Source organism: Physeter macrocephalus, chromosome 12, assembly GCF_002837175.3.
Source record: "Physeter macrocephalus isolate SW-GA chromosome 12, ASM283717v5, whole genome shotgun sequence".
Taxonomy (NCBI): Eukaryota; Metazoa; Chordata; class Mammalia; order Artiodactyla; family Physeteridae; genus Physeter; species Physeter macrocephalus.
Genome location: NC_041225.1, coordinates 71,115,133 through 71,132,474, shown reverse-complemented (window position 1 = coordinate 71,132,474; position 17,342 = coordinate 71,115,133). Strand labels below are relative to the sequence as shown.

At 36.1% G+C, this 17,342-nt stretch overlaps 1 protein-coding gene across 8 annotated transcripts in view; it reads left to right on the top strand.

Moving 5' to 3' along the window:
- Nucleotides 1–17,342, top strand: part of CCDC88A (coiled-coil domain containing 88A) — a 128,125-nt gene that overhangs the window by 46,085 nt on the left and 64,698 nt on the right. For all 8 annotated transcript variants that reach the window (XM_024118995.3, XM_024118999.2, XM_024118996.2 and 5 more), the window contains exons 6-8: nucleotides 591–674; nucleotides 2,384–2,524; nucleotides 9,545–9,717. In XM_024118995.3, the coding sequence (XP_023974763.1) occupies nucleotides 591–674; nucleotides 2,384–2,524; nucleotides 9,545–9,717 (398 nt within the window). The remainder of the gene's footprint in view (nucleotides 1–590; nucleotides 675–2,383; nucleotides 2,525–9,544; nucleotides 9,718–17,342) is intronic.

The window sequence follows — 17,342 nt, the reverse complement described above, 5'->3', positions numbered from 1 at the left end:
TTTATTGTATTAAACTTTATATGTGTTGACCTGGGCCACAAAAGTAGGTTTCTTTTATTGAGATTGATAGGATGAAGATGTGAGAATGAATTGTAAGCCTGAAGTAAAAATTGCTTAAAATTTTTTTTTCCAAGAAAAAGGGCTGTGTTGTTTGATGATAGGCAAAGACTGACTGAGCATTTTGGCTGTATTCCGAATTCTGCCACTGACTCACTGTGTTTTTTGGCAAGTAACTTATCCTCTCTGAAACAAGTTCTTGATTCTTTACTGCTCTGTTTGTAAAGTTAGCCTAATTATATTGTACTGACCTTAGATGGTTTGTGTAATGGTTACCCGCTTTAGAACTTACAACTTTTCAGCGTAAAAATGGTATGGATTTTCAATATGTTGCTTTTTAAATAAATATTTCTAAATTGTTATCTTTTTATTAGGTAAGTATATTAGAGATCATTTAAATGCAAAACAAAACCCTCATTGTGCTGTTCAAAATGTAGCCAAGCTTCTTAGCCTAATGAATTTTTGGTTATTTACAACGTATTAACAACTGTACCCTATAAAGTATGAATGATTGGTTTATTTGTTTCTCTTAGTGTCAGAAAAAAGAAGAATTTATTGAAAGAATTCAAGGTTTAGATTTTGATACAAAAGCAGCAGTTGCCGCACATATTCAAGAGGTAATAATCTGTATACAATTTTAATGTATTTCTTATGAAGCTTGTGGTATGTTTTATTTGTATGTCTCCCCAAATACAGTCATGGATTAAGCAAGAATAAATCAAAGTCAATTATAGATGAACTGTGCTTTTAGAAAAATTATCTTCTTTTCTTTAGACATAGTTTCTTAAATGAATTATCTTCTACATGGCACAGTGCTGACTACAGATGTACTGTTGCCTTTATCCATAGGGATATAGGCAGAAAGTGCTATTTGAGGAATGTATATTTCTTTGTTAAACATCACAGCGTGAATAGTATAGTAAATGGAAGCAGCACAAAGTGGATCACTGCCTGTAATTCAAAACTAAAGTGAGATAAGATGATAATACTAACCTATTAGTATTACGTCGTTCCAGTGATTTTTTTTTTCAGTGAATGGGCACAGCATAATTTCTACTAAAGATACTACTTGAATTATAAACACATTAGTGATTTATAACATCCATATAAAAACCTAAATGGAGGACATAGTGTACAATGTCAAATAATTGAAGCTAATATTTATTTGTTAAGATTGTTTTTAAAAGCTGCTATTTCTGCATCTATCTAGTCTTGGGCTTTTAATCTTGTATACTTTAGAGTTTTTAGAACTACAGCATGTCAAATTTTACATGCTGATTAGAAAGAGAACCAAGGAAAGGGAGAGAGTTTTAAATAGTGAGAATTGTTGTGTTTAAATATTCTCTATTTAAATGACTTTGTGTTCCATATATCATCTTTTCTCTTAGTTAATATTCAAAGAGCCCCGCTTTCTGGTCAGTAATATTGTCAACAGTAAGCGTATTAGTACTCTACAAGATACAGTTTTGTTGGTAGTTTCCCTTTATATATACATATATATGTTTGTTTCTGTTAGCTTTGTGATTTGTATTTGATTTTGAATAAATGCTGAGTACCGCAAGTTACTAAGTTTGCCACCATTCTTGAAAGTGTTATTTTTGCTGTTTATTGTGAAAGTTAAAGCAAAATATCAGAATCACAGTGAGAAATGGAAAGCAAGAAATAAGTATTTCACTTTTATAACTTTTCCATTCTTTTAAAACTCTTTATACTGGGCATCCTTTTCTCCTAAGGTTCTATGACAGTGTCTTCTTCAGAATCTATAAAGACTTAGCTTTTCAAGTATAAAAGTGCAATAACCTATATCCTACAGGATTAAAACTTTTGCTTTTGAATTCAAGTACAATAAACTTAGTCTTATGGAAGGAAAAGATTAATTGAGTTTGTTAAAGCAGTTGTCAGACCTATTAGTATTACCTTCCCTTAAGAATGCCTTGAATTAAATATTTTATTTTTGGGACTTCCTGGCGGTCCAGTAGTTAAGACTCCGTGCTCCCAATGCAGGGGGGGGTGCGGGTTCGATCCCTGGTTGGGGAACTAAGATCCCACGCGCTGTGCGGTGTGCCCCCTCCGCCGAAAAAAAAAAAGAAATTAAAAAAATTAAATATCTTATTTTTTAGTTGACTAAATTCATTTAAAGATTACATTTAGTAAAAATAATTTTTAGTAGAAGCCTTTTCATCATTCATTAATTTCAAGATATATTTGCTTTTCATATTTTTATTATATGGGATATATAGTATTTAAGCTAATATTATACTAAAATTAAATGTATTTTTAAGTGTTAGCCATTTAAAAAATTGTTTACTTTGGTTGCTCTCTAAAGGTAACCCATAATCAGGAAAATGTGTTTGATCTACAATGGATGGAAGTGACTGACATGTCTCAGGAGGAAATAGAACCACTCTTAAAAAACATGGTATTGCATCTGAAAAGACTTATAGATGAGAGAGATGAACATTCGGAGGTTTGTAAATTTCTTTTAGTATATTAGGAAAGTTTACTTTCCAAAAAACTTCAGAGGTTTTTCAGAATTGATACTTTGTTTCTTAGGGACAGGTAATAAAGTACTATATGTCTTTTGTGCAACACAGGAACCAGAAAGGCTGCATAAGAGCCCCAAATTGCTAGTAAACACATTGCAATTAGGTTTTCTTTTCTTCTTCCTTTTAAATTACTCTGATTTTGTTCCTGTGTTTTTTAACTCATCCCCATAGTTCTGGCAACAGTCCAGAAGTATGAAACTAAAAATATCGTTGATATAAGTGGAAAAATTGTTGCCTTTTCAAGGTAGAAGAATTTGCTTAAGGTTAATTTTGTAGTTTTATTGCCACATTTTGAGATTGGAAAAATAAGTGTTAAAAGGAGAATAACAGGTGTTCTGAATAAAATGTCCCACAAAAGGCCTCAAATTTTTGTAGTCAGTATAATGAGATGTGATTTTAGAAAAGAGAATTATTATAAACTCCTTTAAGAGAGTACTTTGGTTTTTAAAAAGAGTAAAATTGCACCAGATTTTTTGCCTGCACTCTCTGAAAGCAGCTTATAATTTTTAAAGGAGTCTAGACGTTACTGCATGTGATGGTGAGTAATATTTTCTTAATAGCAGACCAAAGTACTCTGTCATTCTGGAGAATGTAAAACTTTGATTATTTGCTCCACTTACATGAAAGAGACGATTTGAGCTTATTTATAGAGAATTTGATTACTCTCGGGACTAATGAAAGACTACATAGGAGAAATTTCTAAAGATTTCTAAACTTTCACATCACTATAAAATATATTCATTTCTGATGGGAATTTTCAGTTTTTCTTAAGGCATTAAAAGAGAAGAAAATATAGGAGTAAATATTTTAGAGCAACAACTAAATTTTTTTAAAAAATCTAAGACAGTGAGACCAAAGGAAGAAAAGAGTGAGTTGCAAAACATCCCTAGTATATATCAACCTTACCCTGAGATATTTAGATCACTTTATTTTCAATCTGAACCATATGCTATATCTTTTTTTACGTTAGTGTTTTCTTACTGTTTTATCCATTTTCTATAACATTTCTCTATTTGCGTTTCAAGATATTAAAGGTATTTTGAAAAGGTGTCTTCCAGCTTCTTAGGAATTACTTCTAAAAATCTGTACTTTGGTTTCATATGACTGATGGATATGTAAAAATTGTTTGATCTCACTTACATGAAATAATTAATATGGAGTGAAGGAGGATGTTATTTTGGAGAAATATAAACAAAATACTTGTCATTACATGATTTGTGTCAAAACTAAAAGGAATGTGAAACACTATATAGCATAATTGTTTGAAAAACCGTTTAAAAATCTGTTATTCTGCCTGATTAAGCATTTTAGTTGAATTTGTTTTTCTAACAAGGAAAAAAAATGTTTTTCTAAATACCTGAGGCAGGAGAATGTAGTCACATTCTCCTGCCTCAGGTATTTGGAAAACAAGTTTCTAGCTGTTTTAAACTCACTTCTCTGGGGGAAAAAAGCTTCAATTTGGATCAACAGTGGACTAGTTAGAAAAGATAATTAAAAATAATTGTGAAAAATGTTAGACACATATAAATACAGTATGTAAATATAATAATTCGGTATCATTCAATTGGATTGAAACAAGTTCTTATTAACATTTTCCCTTTAACTTTTTTCTGCTTTTGTCTTCCAAAATATTTTATTAATTAATTTTATATTAAAAAAACAAAATAGGAGAAAGTTATGTATCACACTGAATAGCATATTGAGAGCAATGTTTATGGCTGTGGTTTCTAATTTCTCTACAAAATTAACTAGCCATGATGGAGTAAAGAGAGAAAGTAAATATCATATTCATATTTTTTGGAGCACTTCAAAGTACAGATAGCTTGGTGCTAATTTTTAAGTGCAGAGAAAGCTTATAATAAAATAGACTTTAAAAATAACAAAAATCTGTACATTAAAGATATTTTTAAGGCCTTTCTGTGTACACAGCACTATGTAGAAAGAAAATTGTGGAGAGAGGAGCCATCCCATCAGGTGTTACAGGTCTGGTCCACTTCAGCTTGCAAGACCATCTCCTCTTTTCCCAAGGGGAAAGTGTCAGTCAGGCTGAAAAGGGCCACAGGCGTCACCAGGGAGACATAGCGCTCCTTGTCCATGCTGTGCTTATCCGCTAGCACCATAGTGAAGGAATAGAATGGGATTCTGCCTGGACTGCAGAGCTAGTGCTGGAGGCATAATCTTTGTTCCTATCCTGAGAGGGTCGGGAACATGCCTGCCAGCACCAGATGATGTGTTGAAGATCGAGGTCACACTGTGCTTGCTGTAGCATTTCTTGCTGCAGCCGGTAGAGATTTTGGGCTATGGGTGTGGACACAATGAGGAGTCTCCTTTTCTCATAAAACTGATCCAGATGTCATAAGACTGCTGTTCTGATGCCCACATTGATATTCATGGTTGCACAGGTGGGCTCCGTGCCAGACCAAGCCAGATTGAATTGACAAACTCAGGCAGGGCTATCCTGTGGCTTGTGGTCACCAATGCAGGACAACTTGCAAGTGGCTCTATAACTATTGTTGCTAGACATTTCATGTAACTGTTCCCTGGGACGTTGAATTTTGTCACAGCATCTGACTCTTACTTTAACTTGAAATTTGCAGATCCCCTTGTTCTCAGCTCTGTCATAGACTGTGTACTGTATCTTGTGATCTCCTTCAGGAAAATTTGAGTCTGCGGGGGAGGCCTTTTAGAATAACATCAGTAGAATGTTGTTTGCTGTGTCTGTTCCCTCGGATATCTCCCGGCACACTGAGGACTGTCAGCTTATTAGGATCAGAAATGTGTTCTTTCATACTTGGGCACTTGATTCTGGGAGGTTCCATATCATCACAGGCTGGTCGGCCGCTCCAGGCTTTGTTGTCCACTCCCATTGCAGTGTGTATCCTGGCGAGCAGTAGTACTCACCCTGGGAGTTGAAGTGGGCATCTAAAGCACTTAAGTCCTCCACTTGCTGGCATGGCAAGAATTGGGTGCCACAGGCTATCCCCAGGGGATGTTCCCCCTTGTCAGAACAGAGAGCCCTTTTTTCTGTTTTTATTGATCTTTTGTAATAATTGTTTCACTTTGATCTAGAAAATATAATTTGGTCGCCCTGTTTTTAATTACTCTTCATTTTTTTTGTTCTTAATGCTGTGAAACAAGAATCTCTTCAGTCTTCTCCCTTTACTAAAAACCAAATATTTATCGTCACTGTTTATGCCAAGCTTTGTGCTATAAGTTTATTGTATACTATCTTAGTAAGTCTGTGCAATAACCCCATTTTATAGATGAAGATTCTCAAGTTCAGAGAAGTTAGGTAACTTGTCCATTCTAACTCCAACACTTGTGTCCCTAACCTTATAACACCTTTGCCTAAATCTGTGATTGTGCTGAGCACATCTCTGATTCTTTTCCTTAATGATGAGTTCTATAAGTAGAATTATTGTCACCAGAATTTTTTTTAGCATTGTTGTATCTTTTTATATTCATTCTTCAACATATATTAATAAATACCTGCTTTTTGCAAGATCTTGTGCTAGAGTATGTGGGAGCAACAAACTGACAAACTTTCAAAAAAGAACCAAAGATTGTTACAATCTAATAGGGAAATTATTTTAATAAACAAATTAACTGTAATAAAAATTTGAAAGTGACAAGTACCAAAAAAGACACATATATCTAAAAAAATACTATAGGAATTTAAAGAAGGAAGATATTACTTGCAACTGTTAGTGGAATGTCTAGGATTGGAAGAATCAGAGAAGGCTTTAGAAATTTAAGGTATGCCTTAACAACATTTCCTGTCAGATTTTTTGAAAATGTTCGGAGTTCTTGAGCTCAAGAAACTACCACTATTAGAGAAAAGTCAAAATGTCTACATAATCTTTAATGGAAAATACCTCTGGATACTCTTATTTCTCAATACCAGGTTTCTTTCTTTTTAAAAAATATTTTGCAGCCCATAGATCTTTTGTGCTCTGTTTGTTGGCATCTGGAAGTTCTTTTTTTTTTTTTTTTTTTTTTTTTGTGGTACGCGGGCCTCTCACTGTTGTGGCCTCTCCCGTTGTGGAGCACAGGCTCCGGAAGCACAGGCTCAGCGGCCATAGCTCACGGGCCCAGCCGCTCCGCGACATGTGGGATCTTCCCGGACCGGGGCACGAACCCGTGTACCCTGGATCAGCAGGCAGACTCGCAACCACTGTGCCACCAGGGAAGCCCTGGAAGTTCTTGATACTTTAATTTCACCACCTGCTAATTTCAAACGTAGTATGTGTCTTCAGTACTTTTCTTGAGTTTTCCGTTTTATGAATCATTCAGTTAAATATTTTTGAGCAGCTCTTTTTGTGCACACTACTATGGTGGATAACATCAGGGATACCAAGGAAGCATAAGAAAGATTGTATCTGGTTTATTAAAAAAAAAAACATTGTAAATGAAAAATTGTAAGGTAGCATAAAATTGAGTTCTAGTTTGTGCATGAAAGAGATATTTAGTTAATACTGTGTGCAGGTGTTATTGTTAAAGACAGGAGATGTTAGAAGGCAAGATTAAAGATAATTGAGACAGTAAGAAAATATACAGATAAAAGTTGATTCTGTGAAGTTTGAGCTTGGGCTACTATGGAAATTAGTAGTCTCTGTTCACAGAGACAGGGAGGTTGGGCTGGACATACTAGGTAGATGGACAAGATGAAGTAATGTCAGTGAACAAACCACTCTTCAAAAAGTAGCACTGAAAGAGAAATAGTAGAAGGATAGTAAAGGGAAAATGTGATTTTTTTTTCCCCTAGATAGTAGAAACTTGTATGTCTTTGAAAAACAAGGAGAAAAAACCAATAGGAAGAGAGAAATTGAAAATGTTATAGAAGTAAGGAATATATGTTGATAATAAGAGATGCATAAAAATGGAGGAGTTTATCACAGGTGGTTTTGTTTCTTTGACAAGTTGGAGAAGGGGTCATTTGTTGGAAGTGATGATAGCAGTTTGTAGTTGGGGGCTTATGTAGAGAAAAGGGAATATATTTACAACAGCCATTGTGGGAAAATTTTGCCAGGAAATCATCAAGATTTTCAATAAAAGAATTGATGGGCATTGGAAAGAGCTTAATTGAAAGTGGATGGCAATTTCTGTAGTAGGGCTGTATATATTTTTTGGTTTGTTTTGTTTTTTAGAATTCTTTATCACCTTGGAGCAGAAATAGAAAAACTGATGGTAGGTAAGGAAAATGACATAGTGTTTGAGTCAGACTTGAATTTGAACTCCTGTTATAGCTAACCATTAGATGTGTAACTTTGGTTAAGTTATTTAATCTATATGCACCTCAGTTTCCTTATGTCTAAAATAGATGTAAAGCCTCTATTGCCAGTTATAGTATTGGATAAGATCTTGTTGGAAAATCCCCTAGCTAGGGGTTCTATAAATATTAGTTCCCTTTTGTTTTTTCCTCAAAGAGTGAGCTATAGTCAAAGAATGGCATGGTGGTGTTAAATTAGAAAGTAAGGGTGACATTTAACAGCCTAATTGTAGTTCCAGGCTGAGTAGAAAGGTAGCCAAGAATAATCTATTTGACTGGGCAAAAAGGGGGAATTGAGTGATTAGAGGTTCAGGCATAGGAATGGTGATATGGCACAAGAGAGGAATGGTTCTTTCACTGGAGAAGCCTGTATGTATTGGATTGGAAGTGGATGTGGAGTTGTAGAGAGAAAGGGAACTGGGAGGTCATATCCTGAGGTTTATCAGTAGGAATACTGGAATCTGTGAAAGCAGTAGTTGGACAGACCTTGATTTGGGTGCTCAAATGTATTGCAAGGATAAAGAAATGAATTCTGATGGGTGGTTTAAAAAAAGAAGAAGAAAAGTAATGATTCAATGAGGGCATTGTAAGACTTGGTGATGAGAAACAAAGTGAGGATGGTGATTTCATGTTCCTAAGGTGTAACTCTACCCATTCCATCTGGAGTAGAAGGACAGATGAAATGTCTACCAAAGACGATTTCTGTTTGCCTGGGAAGTTTGAAAGAAAATCTGAGAAATTGGTTTAGATTAAGAGAATTTTCCAATAAGAGGAAAATTAGGGGAATGGAGGAATATGATTGAGTGAGATACATGTAGGTTAAATAGCCCTTAAAGTTCAGATTTAGGATAAATAGAAGATTTGTGTCCCATGGTGGGTCTCTAGAGAAAGGAATAAAGTTAAGCTTTGAGATGGGAAGCAGATTAGAACTAGTATTGTAAGAGAGAGCATAGGATATGGAGTGAAGAGACTGGTCTGGAGTCTTGGCATTGCTATGAGCTAGTTGTGAGATCATGGGCAAATCAATCTCTGTGCCTCAGTTACCTTAGCTGCAGAATTAAGAGGCTGAACTAAACTTCTGAGGTTTTTTTAGTTCCCTCTGAGGTTTCTGTTTACGATTCTAGAGCAGTGTTGTCCAATTCTGCGAGAATGGCAGGATTGTAATTCTGCACTGTCCAGTGCGGTAACCACTAGCTACTTGTGGCTGTTGTGCTCTTGAAGTGTGGCTAATGTGACTAAGGAACTGTATTTTAAACTCTTTAAATTTGAGATTAGCCCCTTGTGCTACTGGTTACCATGTTGGACAGCACAATTATAGACACATCACTCTTGAGTTAATTTCTTTACTATGTCAACAAGTCTTTTATGCCTTTCCAACAGTTGCTATCTGTTCTTATTTTATCACAATTTACTTTTTTTGGTTAAAACACTGGGAAGGGAAAGAAGTATTAAGTCTTGTTCTTGTGTTATCTACTAAATAGCTCATCCTTCTACTGTTGAATAAAACTTTAAAAAATGACAGCTAAATATGACAAAGTTACTTTTGACCAATGAATTCTTTTTTGATGTTGCAGTATAATACTTAGACTTAGTGACTAGTTTTGATGTGTTTGGTTCTCTGATATGTAAAATACTAAAAGTGATTCTGTGATTTATTTCTCTATTTCCTTAGACTATCGTTGAACTCTCTGAAGAGCGGGATGGTCTTCATTTTCCACCCCATGCCTCTTCATCTGCACAGTCACCTTGTGGTTCTCCAGGCATGAAGCGAACGGAAAGTCGACAACATCTGTCAGTGGAACTGGCAGATGCTAAGGCCAAGATAAGAAGGCTTAGGCAGGAATTGTAAGTTGTTGCTTTTCAAGGCTCATTGAATTTATATAGTTGCAAAGGTGATCTAAACACTGTTTTTAGGCTTATGGAATATAGACGCGTGGTTCCCAGTTGCTAGGCTGTGTCAAAGTTTTTGGTAGTATTTGCCAAAGTGAGAAAAATAAGGAGACTGGCATAAGGTTTTCTTAATGCTAAATATTATCAATTTAAAGGATGCCCTTTATTCTGTATCAGTTTAAAGCATGCCCTATTTTTCTAGTGTTAGGATGTCCTTTCTTTTATAAAATAATGTTTTTCCTTGGCAAATTGAGGTCTGCTTAATTTTTTAATTTTTTCATTTCTTGAAATCCAAAATACTGGCAACCACTGATACAGATCAATAAGTTTAGCTTTTTTTAAATTAATGTTCTAAAAAACTGAATTTTTGTTATACAGTATTACAAAAAAACAATTTTCTGTATCTTCTGCATTGAGTAATTGAAATGCCTGAGTCATGTATCAATACTTAGAAATGGTAAATATTCTGGTTGGTTAGTGCTGATGAAATTAATATCTATTTAACTTTCAAAGATCATTACAGGAAAGTCAGTATAAATGTCACATAGGCATTCCTTGGTAAATCACATGGAAAGAAATAACCAGTCTCTGCTGGAGATTTTTTATATTGCAGTTTAAAAAGAACAAAGGAGTTTTGTTTTTTTCTTTCTTTCTTTCCTTTTTTTTTTGGTTTGTCTTCCTGGAATTTGGGCTTCGGAGTGTAGATTTTAAATTTAAAACCACAATATAGCAATTAAGTTTATTTACTGATTGTTTAAAGCGGTTAATTTAAGAAAGTGGTTGAATATGCAAGGTGGAAAAAATGTACAGTCCATAGGAAAATTTGAAAACAAAAAAATACAGCTTTCATTGTGAATGTCTGCATTATTATGTATCTATTGAAGTGAACACGCCCAGGATATTCTATAAACAGCTGCACCATGAAAATTAGGGAAGAGATTGCTGTTATTAGTTTGACTGGCAGTTAATGGATAGCCTAAACAGTGAACACTAGTTGGTTCCATATAATTTAGCACAATCTTCTCCAGTCTTTAGATAAAGCATGCAATTAGAACTGCAGTGATGGCTGTGAATTCATTTAACATTTTGCACTATATTAGAATTTGATTTTAAAATAAAATTTACTTGGGCATAGTGTTATTAAAATTCTAAACAACTTAGAGACATTAGTAAAATTTGGTCTCATACGCTGATTGGAAAATGTAAATGAATAGTTTTAATGAGTAAATAAATATGCCAGATATAGCAAGTATTCCCAGTAACTAGCATTACATCAAATACCATCTCATATCTTTGTTGTCCTTTGAAAATGTGTCCCTTCATAGATTTCTTCTATTAACATTTGTTTTAAGTGTTTTTGTTGGGATAGATCTTTACTAAAGTGATGAAGTATGGAATCATGTTGGATAAATTTAGTTCAGGTTGCCTTATACCTAATGGAAAAAAATAATTGTAATGAGAACATGCAAATTAACTAATACCATACTTGTGGGTGGTACATCATAATATAATTGCTTTGGATTTATTAACATACAGAATAAAAGTATAATTTGCAATTTGGATAGAACAAGAAGTAATTCCTTATAAATTTCACTTCTAAGTGGTAGTTACCACTATCAAAGGCTTCCTTTAATAATACTCTCTGTCTCCATGGATCCCATGTTTCCAAAGAGTTTTTCTCTCACACAAATTCTTTTTAAAAAAAAACAGCTTTATTGAGATATAGTTCATATATCAGGAAATTTATCCTTTTAAAGTGTATGATTCAGTGATTTTTAGTTTATTTAGAATTCTGCAACCATCACATGCTGTCTAATTTCAAGACATTTTCATCACCCCAAAAGGAAACTCCATACCCATCAACAGTCACTCTCCATCCCTGTTTGCCCTCGGCTCCTCAAAACCACTAATACACTTTCTAGTTCTATAGATCTGCCTATTCTGGACATTTCATATAAATGGATTCATATATTATGTGGCCTTTTGTGACTGGCTTCTTTCACTTAGCATAATGTTGTCAGGGTTCACCCATGTTGTACCATATAGCAGTACTTCATTCCTTTTTATGGTTGAATAATATTCTCTCACGTGAATATACCACATTTTGGTTACTCATTTATGAGTTCATGGACATTTGGATTGTTTCTACTTTTTGGCTGTTTAAATAATGCTCCTATGAACATTCATGTGCACATTTTTGTGTATACATATATTTTCATTTCTCTTGGGTATTTACTGAGAAGTGGAAATGCTGGGTCATATAGTAGCTCTATGTTTAACCTTTTGAGGAACTGTCAAACTATTTGGCTGCACCATTTTACATCCCCACCAGCGATGTATGAGGGCTCCAGCATCTTGATATCCTCACCAATACCTGTTATTATACACTTTTTGATTATAGCCATCCTAGTGGGTGTGGAGGGAAGCCCTCCTTTGTCCATTTTTAAATTGAGTTTCTAGGTAAACTTTTTTTAAAAAGTAAAATTAAAAGCATTGGGGGCTTTCCTGGTGGCGCAGTGGTTGAAAATCCGCCTGCCAATGCAGGGGATACGGGTTCGTGCCCGGGTCCGGGAAGATCCCACATGCCGCGGAGAGGCTGGGCCCGTGAGCCATGGCTGCTGAGCCTGCGCGTCCGGAGCCCACGCTCCACAACGGGAGAGGTCACAACAGTGAGGGGCCCGCGTACCGCAAAAAAAAAAAAAAAAAAAAAGCATTGGAATTTTTTTTTTTAATAGTTTGAGGGGTTTTTTAAAAAATTATTTATTTATTTATTTTTGGCTGTGTTGGGTCTTCGTTGCTGTGTGTGGGCTTTCTCTAGTTGGGGCGAGCGGGGGCTACTCTTCCTTGCGGTGCACGGGCTTCTCATCGTGGTGGCTTTTCTTGTTGTGGAGCACGGGCTCTAGGCACATGGGCTTCAGTAGTTCTGGCACATGAGCTCAGTAGTTGTGGCTTGCAGGCTCTAGAGCAGAGGCTCAGTAGTTGTGGCGCACGGGCTTAGTTGCTCCGCTGCATGTGGGATCTTCCTGGACCAGGGATCTAACCCGTATCCCCTGCACTGGCAGTTGGATTCTCAACCACTGTGCGACCAGGGAAGCCCAAAGCATTGGAATATTTCTCAAAAAGTTAACTATAGAATTTTTACATGACCCAGCAATTCCACACCTAGGTATATCCCACTAAAATTGAAAACGGGGACTCAAAACAGATACTGGTATGCCAGTGTTCATTGCAGCATTACTCCAGTAGCCAAAAGGTGGAAACAGTCCAAATGGCCATGAACAGATGGATAAACAAAATGTGCTTTAAGCACAATGGAATATTATTCAGCCATAAAAGATGAAATTTTGTTACCTGCTACAACATGGGTGAGCCATAGAAACCACTTGCTAAGTGAGATAAGCCAGGTACAAAGGACAGATATTGAATAATTCCACTTAAATGAAATATCTTTAATAGGCATATTGAGAGAGACAGAAAGTAGATTGGAGAGTTACTGCTTAATGAGTATAGAATTTCTCTTTGGGGTGATGAAAAAGTTTTGGGAATAGGTAGTCGTGATAGTTTAACAACATTGTAAATGTAACTAATGCTGCTGAACTGTACACTTAAAATTGCAATATTATGTTATATATATGTTAGCACAATAAAAATTTTGTTTTTAATTTTTAAAAAAGCATTTAACAATCTGTAAAGAAATACTTGTAAGAAATATCTTATAAATCACAAAATGTAATAGCTTTTCATTAGAAGACATTTTAATGGTACAGTCATAAGAAAATAAAATTAGCCTTTCCTAGTATTCAAATAAATTCAAATTAGAACAATAACATGGCATTTTTCAGTTGTTAAATTGTTTCACATATAGGCTCTTTTATCCTCTGCTGGTTGCATTATAAATTTGTAATGAACTTTCTGCAGGGCAGTTTGACAGTATATACCAAGGACCTTTAAACATGTAATGTACTTTTAGAAATCTGTCCTGGGGACTTCCCTGGTGGCGCAGTGGATAAGAATCCACCTGCCAACGCAGGGGACACGGGTTTGATCCCTGGTCTGGGAAGATTGCACATGCTGCAGAGCACCTAAGCCCCTGTGCCACAACTACTGAGCCTGTGCTCTAGAGCCCACGTTCCACAACTACTGAAGCCCGCGCGCCTAGAGTCCGTGTTCCACAGCAAGAGAAGCCACCTCAAGGAGAAGCCTGCGCACTGCAATGAAGAGTAGCCCCCGCTCGCCACAACTAGAGAAAGCCCTCACGCAGCAACGAAGACCGAACGGCCAAAAATAAATTAAAAATTAAATCTATAAAAAATAAAAAATCTGTCCTGAAATATACAGGGCTTTATGTGTAATGATTTTATTTGCCAAAACATTGTTCATTACACTGAAAATTGGAATCCACTTAAATGAATAAATTATGGTTCCCCTCTCAATGGGAATATTTCTCCATTCAAAATTAGGGTTTTTAAAAAAATGTAAGCAGATGCATGTATCTTTTCGAATTAGTGTTTTGTTGTTTTTTTTTCCAGATATGTACCCAGGAGTGGAACTGCTGGGTCATATGGTAGTTCTATTTTTAGTTTTTTGAGAAACCCCCATACTGTTTTCCACAGTGGCTGCACCAATTTACATTCCCACCAACAGTGTATGAGGGTACCCTTTTCTCCACATCCTCAGCAACATTTGTTATTTGTGTTAGTTTTGATGATAGCCGTTCTGACAGATGTAAGGCGGTATTTCATTGTGATTTTGATTTGCATTTCCCTGATGGTTAGTGATGTTGAGCATACTTTATTGTGCCTGTTGGTCATCTGCATATCCTCTTTGGAAAAATGTCTATTCAGGTCTTCTGCCCATTTTTTAATTGGGGTGTTTGCTTTTTTTGATGTTGAGTTGTATGAACTGTTTATATATTTTGGATATTAACCCCTTATCAGTCATATCATTTACAAAATTTTCTCCCATTCATTCAATAAAGTCTTTTTGGGTTTTTTTGTTTAGTTTTGTTTTTTAATTAATTAATTTATTGATTTTTGGCTGCGTTGGGTCTTCTTTGCTGCGCACGGGCTCTCTCTAGTTGTGGCAAGCGGGAACTACTCCTCGTTGTGGTGCGGTGGCTTCTCTTGTTGTGGAGCACGGAATCTAGGCTTGTGGGCTTCAGTAGTTGCAGCTCGTGGGCTCTAGAGTGCAGGCTCAGTAGTTGTGGTGCACAGGCTTAGTTGCTCTGCGGCATGTGGGATCTTCCTGGACCAGGGCTCAAACCTGTGTACCCTGCATTGGCAGGTGGATTCCTAACCACTTTGCCACCAGGGAAGTCCCTGTCTTTTTGTTTTTGCTGTGCAAAAAGATTTTAAGTTTAATTAGGTCCCATTTTTTTATTTTTCCTTTTATTTCTTTTGCTTTAGGAGACTGATCCAAAAAAATATTGCTATGATGTATTTCAAAGAATGTTCTGCCTATGTTTCCTTCTAGGAGTTTTATGGTTTCTGGTCTTGCATTTAGGTCTTAATCCATTTTGAGTTTATTTGTGTGTATGGTGTTAGAGAATGTTCTAATTTCATTATTTTACATGTAGCTCTCCAGTTTTCCCAGCATAACTTATTAAAGAGCCTGTCTTTCTCCATTGTATATTCTTGCCTCCTTTGTTGTAGGTTAATTAACCATAAATGCGTGGGTTTATTTCTGGGCTTCCTATTCTGTTCCATTGATCTATTGTCTGTTTTTGTGCCAGTATCATACTGTTTTAATTACTGGAGCTTTGTAGTGTAGCCTGAAGTGAGGGCACGTGATTCCTCCATCTCTGTTCTTCTTTCTCACGACTGTTTTGGCTATTTCGGTCTTTTGTGTTTCCATACAATTTTTAAGACTATTTTTTCTAGTTCTGTGAAAAATGCCATTGGTATTTTGATAGGGTTTGCATTGAATCTGTAGATTGCCTTGGTTAGTATGGCCATTTTAACAGTATGAATTATTCCAATCCAAGAACACAGTATATCTTTCCTCCTGTTTGTGTTGTTCAGTTTCTTTCATCAGTGTCTTATAGTTTTCTGAGTACAGGTCCTTTACCTCCTTTGGTAGGTTTATTCCGAGATATCTTATTATTTTTGATGTGATGGTAAATGGGATTGTTTCCTTAATTTCTCTTTCTAATAGTTTAATGTTAGTGTGTAGAAATTCAGCAGATTTCTGTATATTAATTTAGTATCCTGCAACTTTACCGAATTTGTTGATGAGCTCTAATAGTTTCTGGTTACATCTTTAGGATTTCCTGTCTATGTTGCCGAACTTAGGTTCAGCTGCTCACTGTTTGAAGGCCAGTACTTGAGAGAAAAGTATTGGTTGGAAAAGAAAGGTTGCTTTATTCAGGAGGCTAGCAACCTGGGGAGAAGGTAGACTTGTGTCCAAAAACCAACTCTGAAGATTCTGCTTGACCATGAAAGTTTTTAAAAGGAGAATCATTTTGGAGGTGGTCAGAGTCTTGTTATCTTCTCCTGTGTGCACACTTTGTTTTTTTTTTTTTGCACGAACCTGTGTCCCCTGCATCAGCAGGTGGATTCTCAACCACTGCGCCACCAGGGAAGCACCACACTTTCTTCTGATTGGTTGGTCGTGAGGTAACAGGGTGGTATTCCAGGAATCTTGTGCTCAGCCTGAAGTGACCATCCTCAACCTGAGTGGGGGGCCTTAGTTCCTGTAGGAGAACTCAAAGGTATTGTTATGTATATTCCTTGAGGAGGCACCAGGACCCTGCTTTATTGCTGCACAGTTGTTTCTTGACTATTCCTCCTTTGTTTCTACATTCCCTTCCTTCCCTGATTAGCAACTGTTTGAATCTGCCCTTTGGAACTCAGGGAACATCAGGAGGCTGAATGAAGCCTATTTCCTACAAACAGCAAACAGGGGACATGAAAAGGACTTGCACCTGGGAGGGTCCCCACAGGGTCCTGCTCAGTTTCCTCTATAGTGTCATGTCATCTGCCAATAGTGACAGTTTTCATTCTTCCTTTCCAATTTGGATTCCTTTTATTTCTTTTTCTTGTCTAATTGCTGTGGCTAGGACTTCAATACTATGTTGAGTAAAAGTGGTGAGAGTGGACATCCTTGTCTTACTACTGATCTTAATGGAAATGCTTTCAGCTTATCACCGTTGAGTATGATTTTAGCTGTGGGTTTGTCATATATAGCCTTTATTATGTTGCGTTATGGTCCCTCTATGCCCACTTTCTGCAGAGTTGTTATTCTAAATGGGTGTTGAGTATTGTCAAAAACTTTTTCTGCATCTATCAAGATGATCATATGGTTTTTCTTTTTCAGTTTGTTAATGTGGTGTTCTAAAAGATACTTGCACCCCAGTGTTCATAGTAGCCTTATTTACACTTGCCAAGATATGGTAGCAACCTGTGTCCATCAGCAGATGAATGGATTAAGAATATGTGGTATGAACACAAGAGAAAGAAAAGACCTACAATAGCAAACCCAAAACAATTAAGAAAATGGTAATAGGAACATACATATCGATAATTACCTTAAATGTAAATGGATTAAATGCTCCAACCAAAAGACATAGACTGGCTGAATGG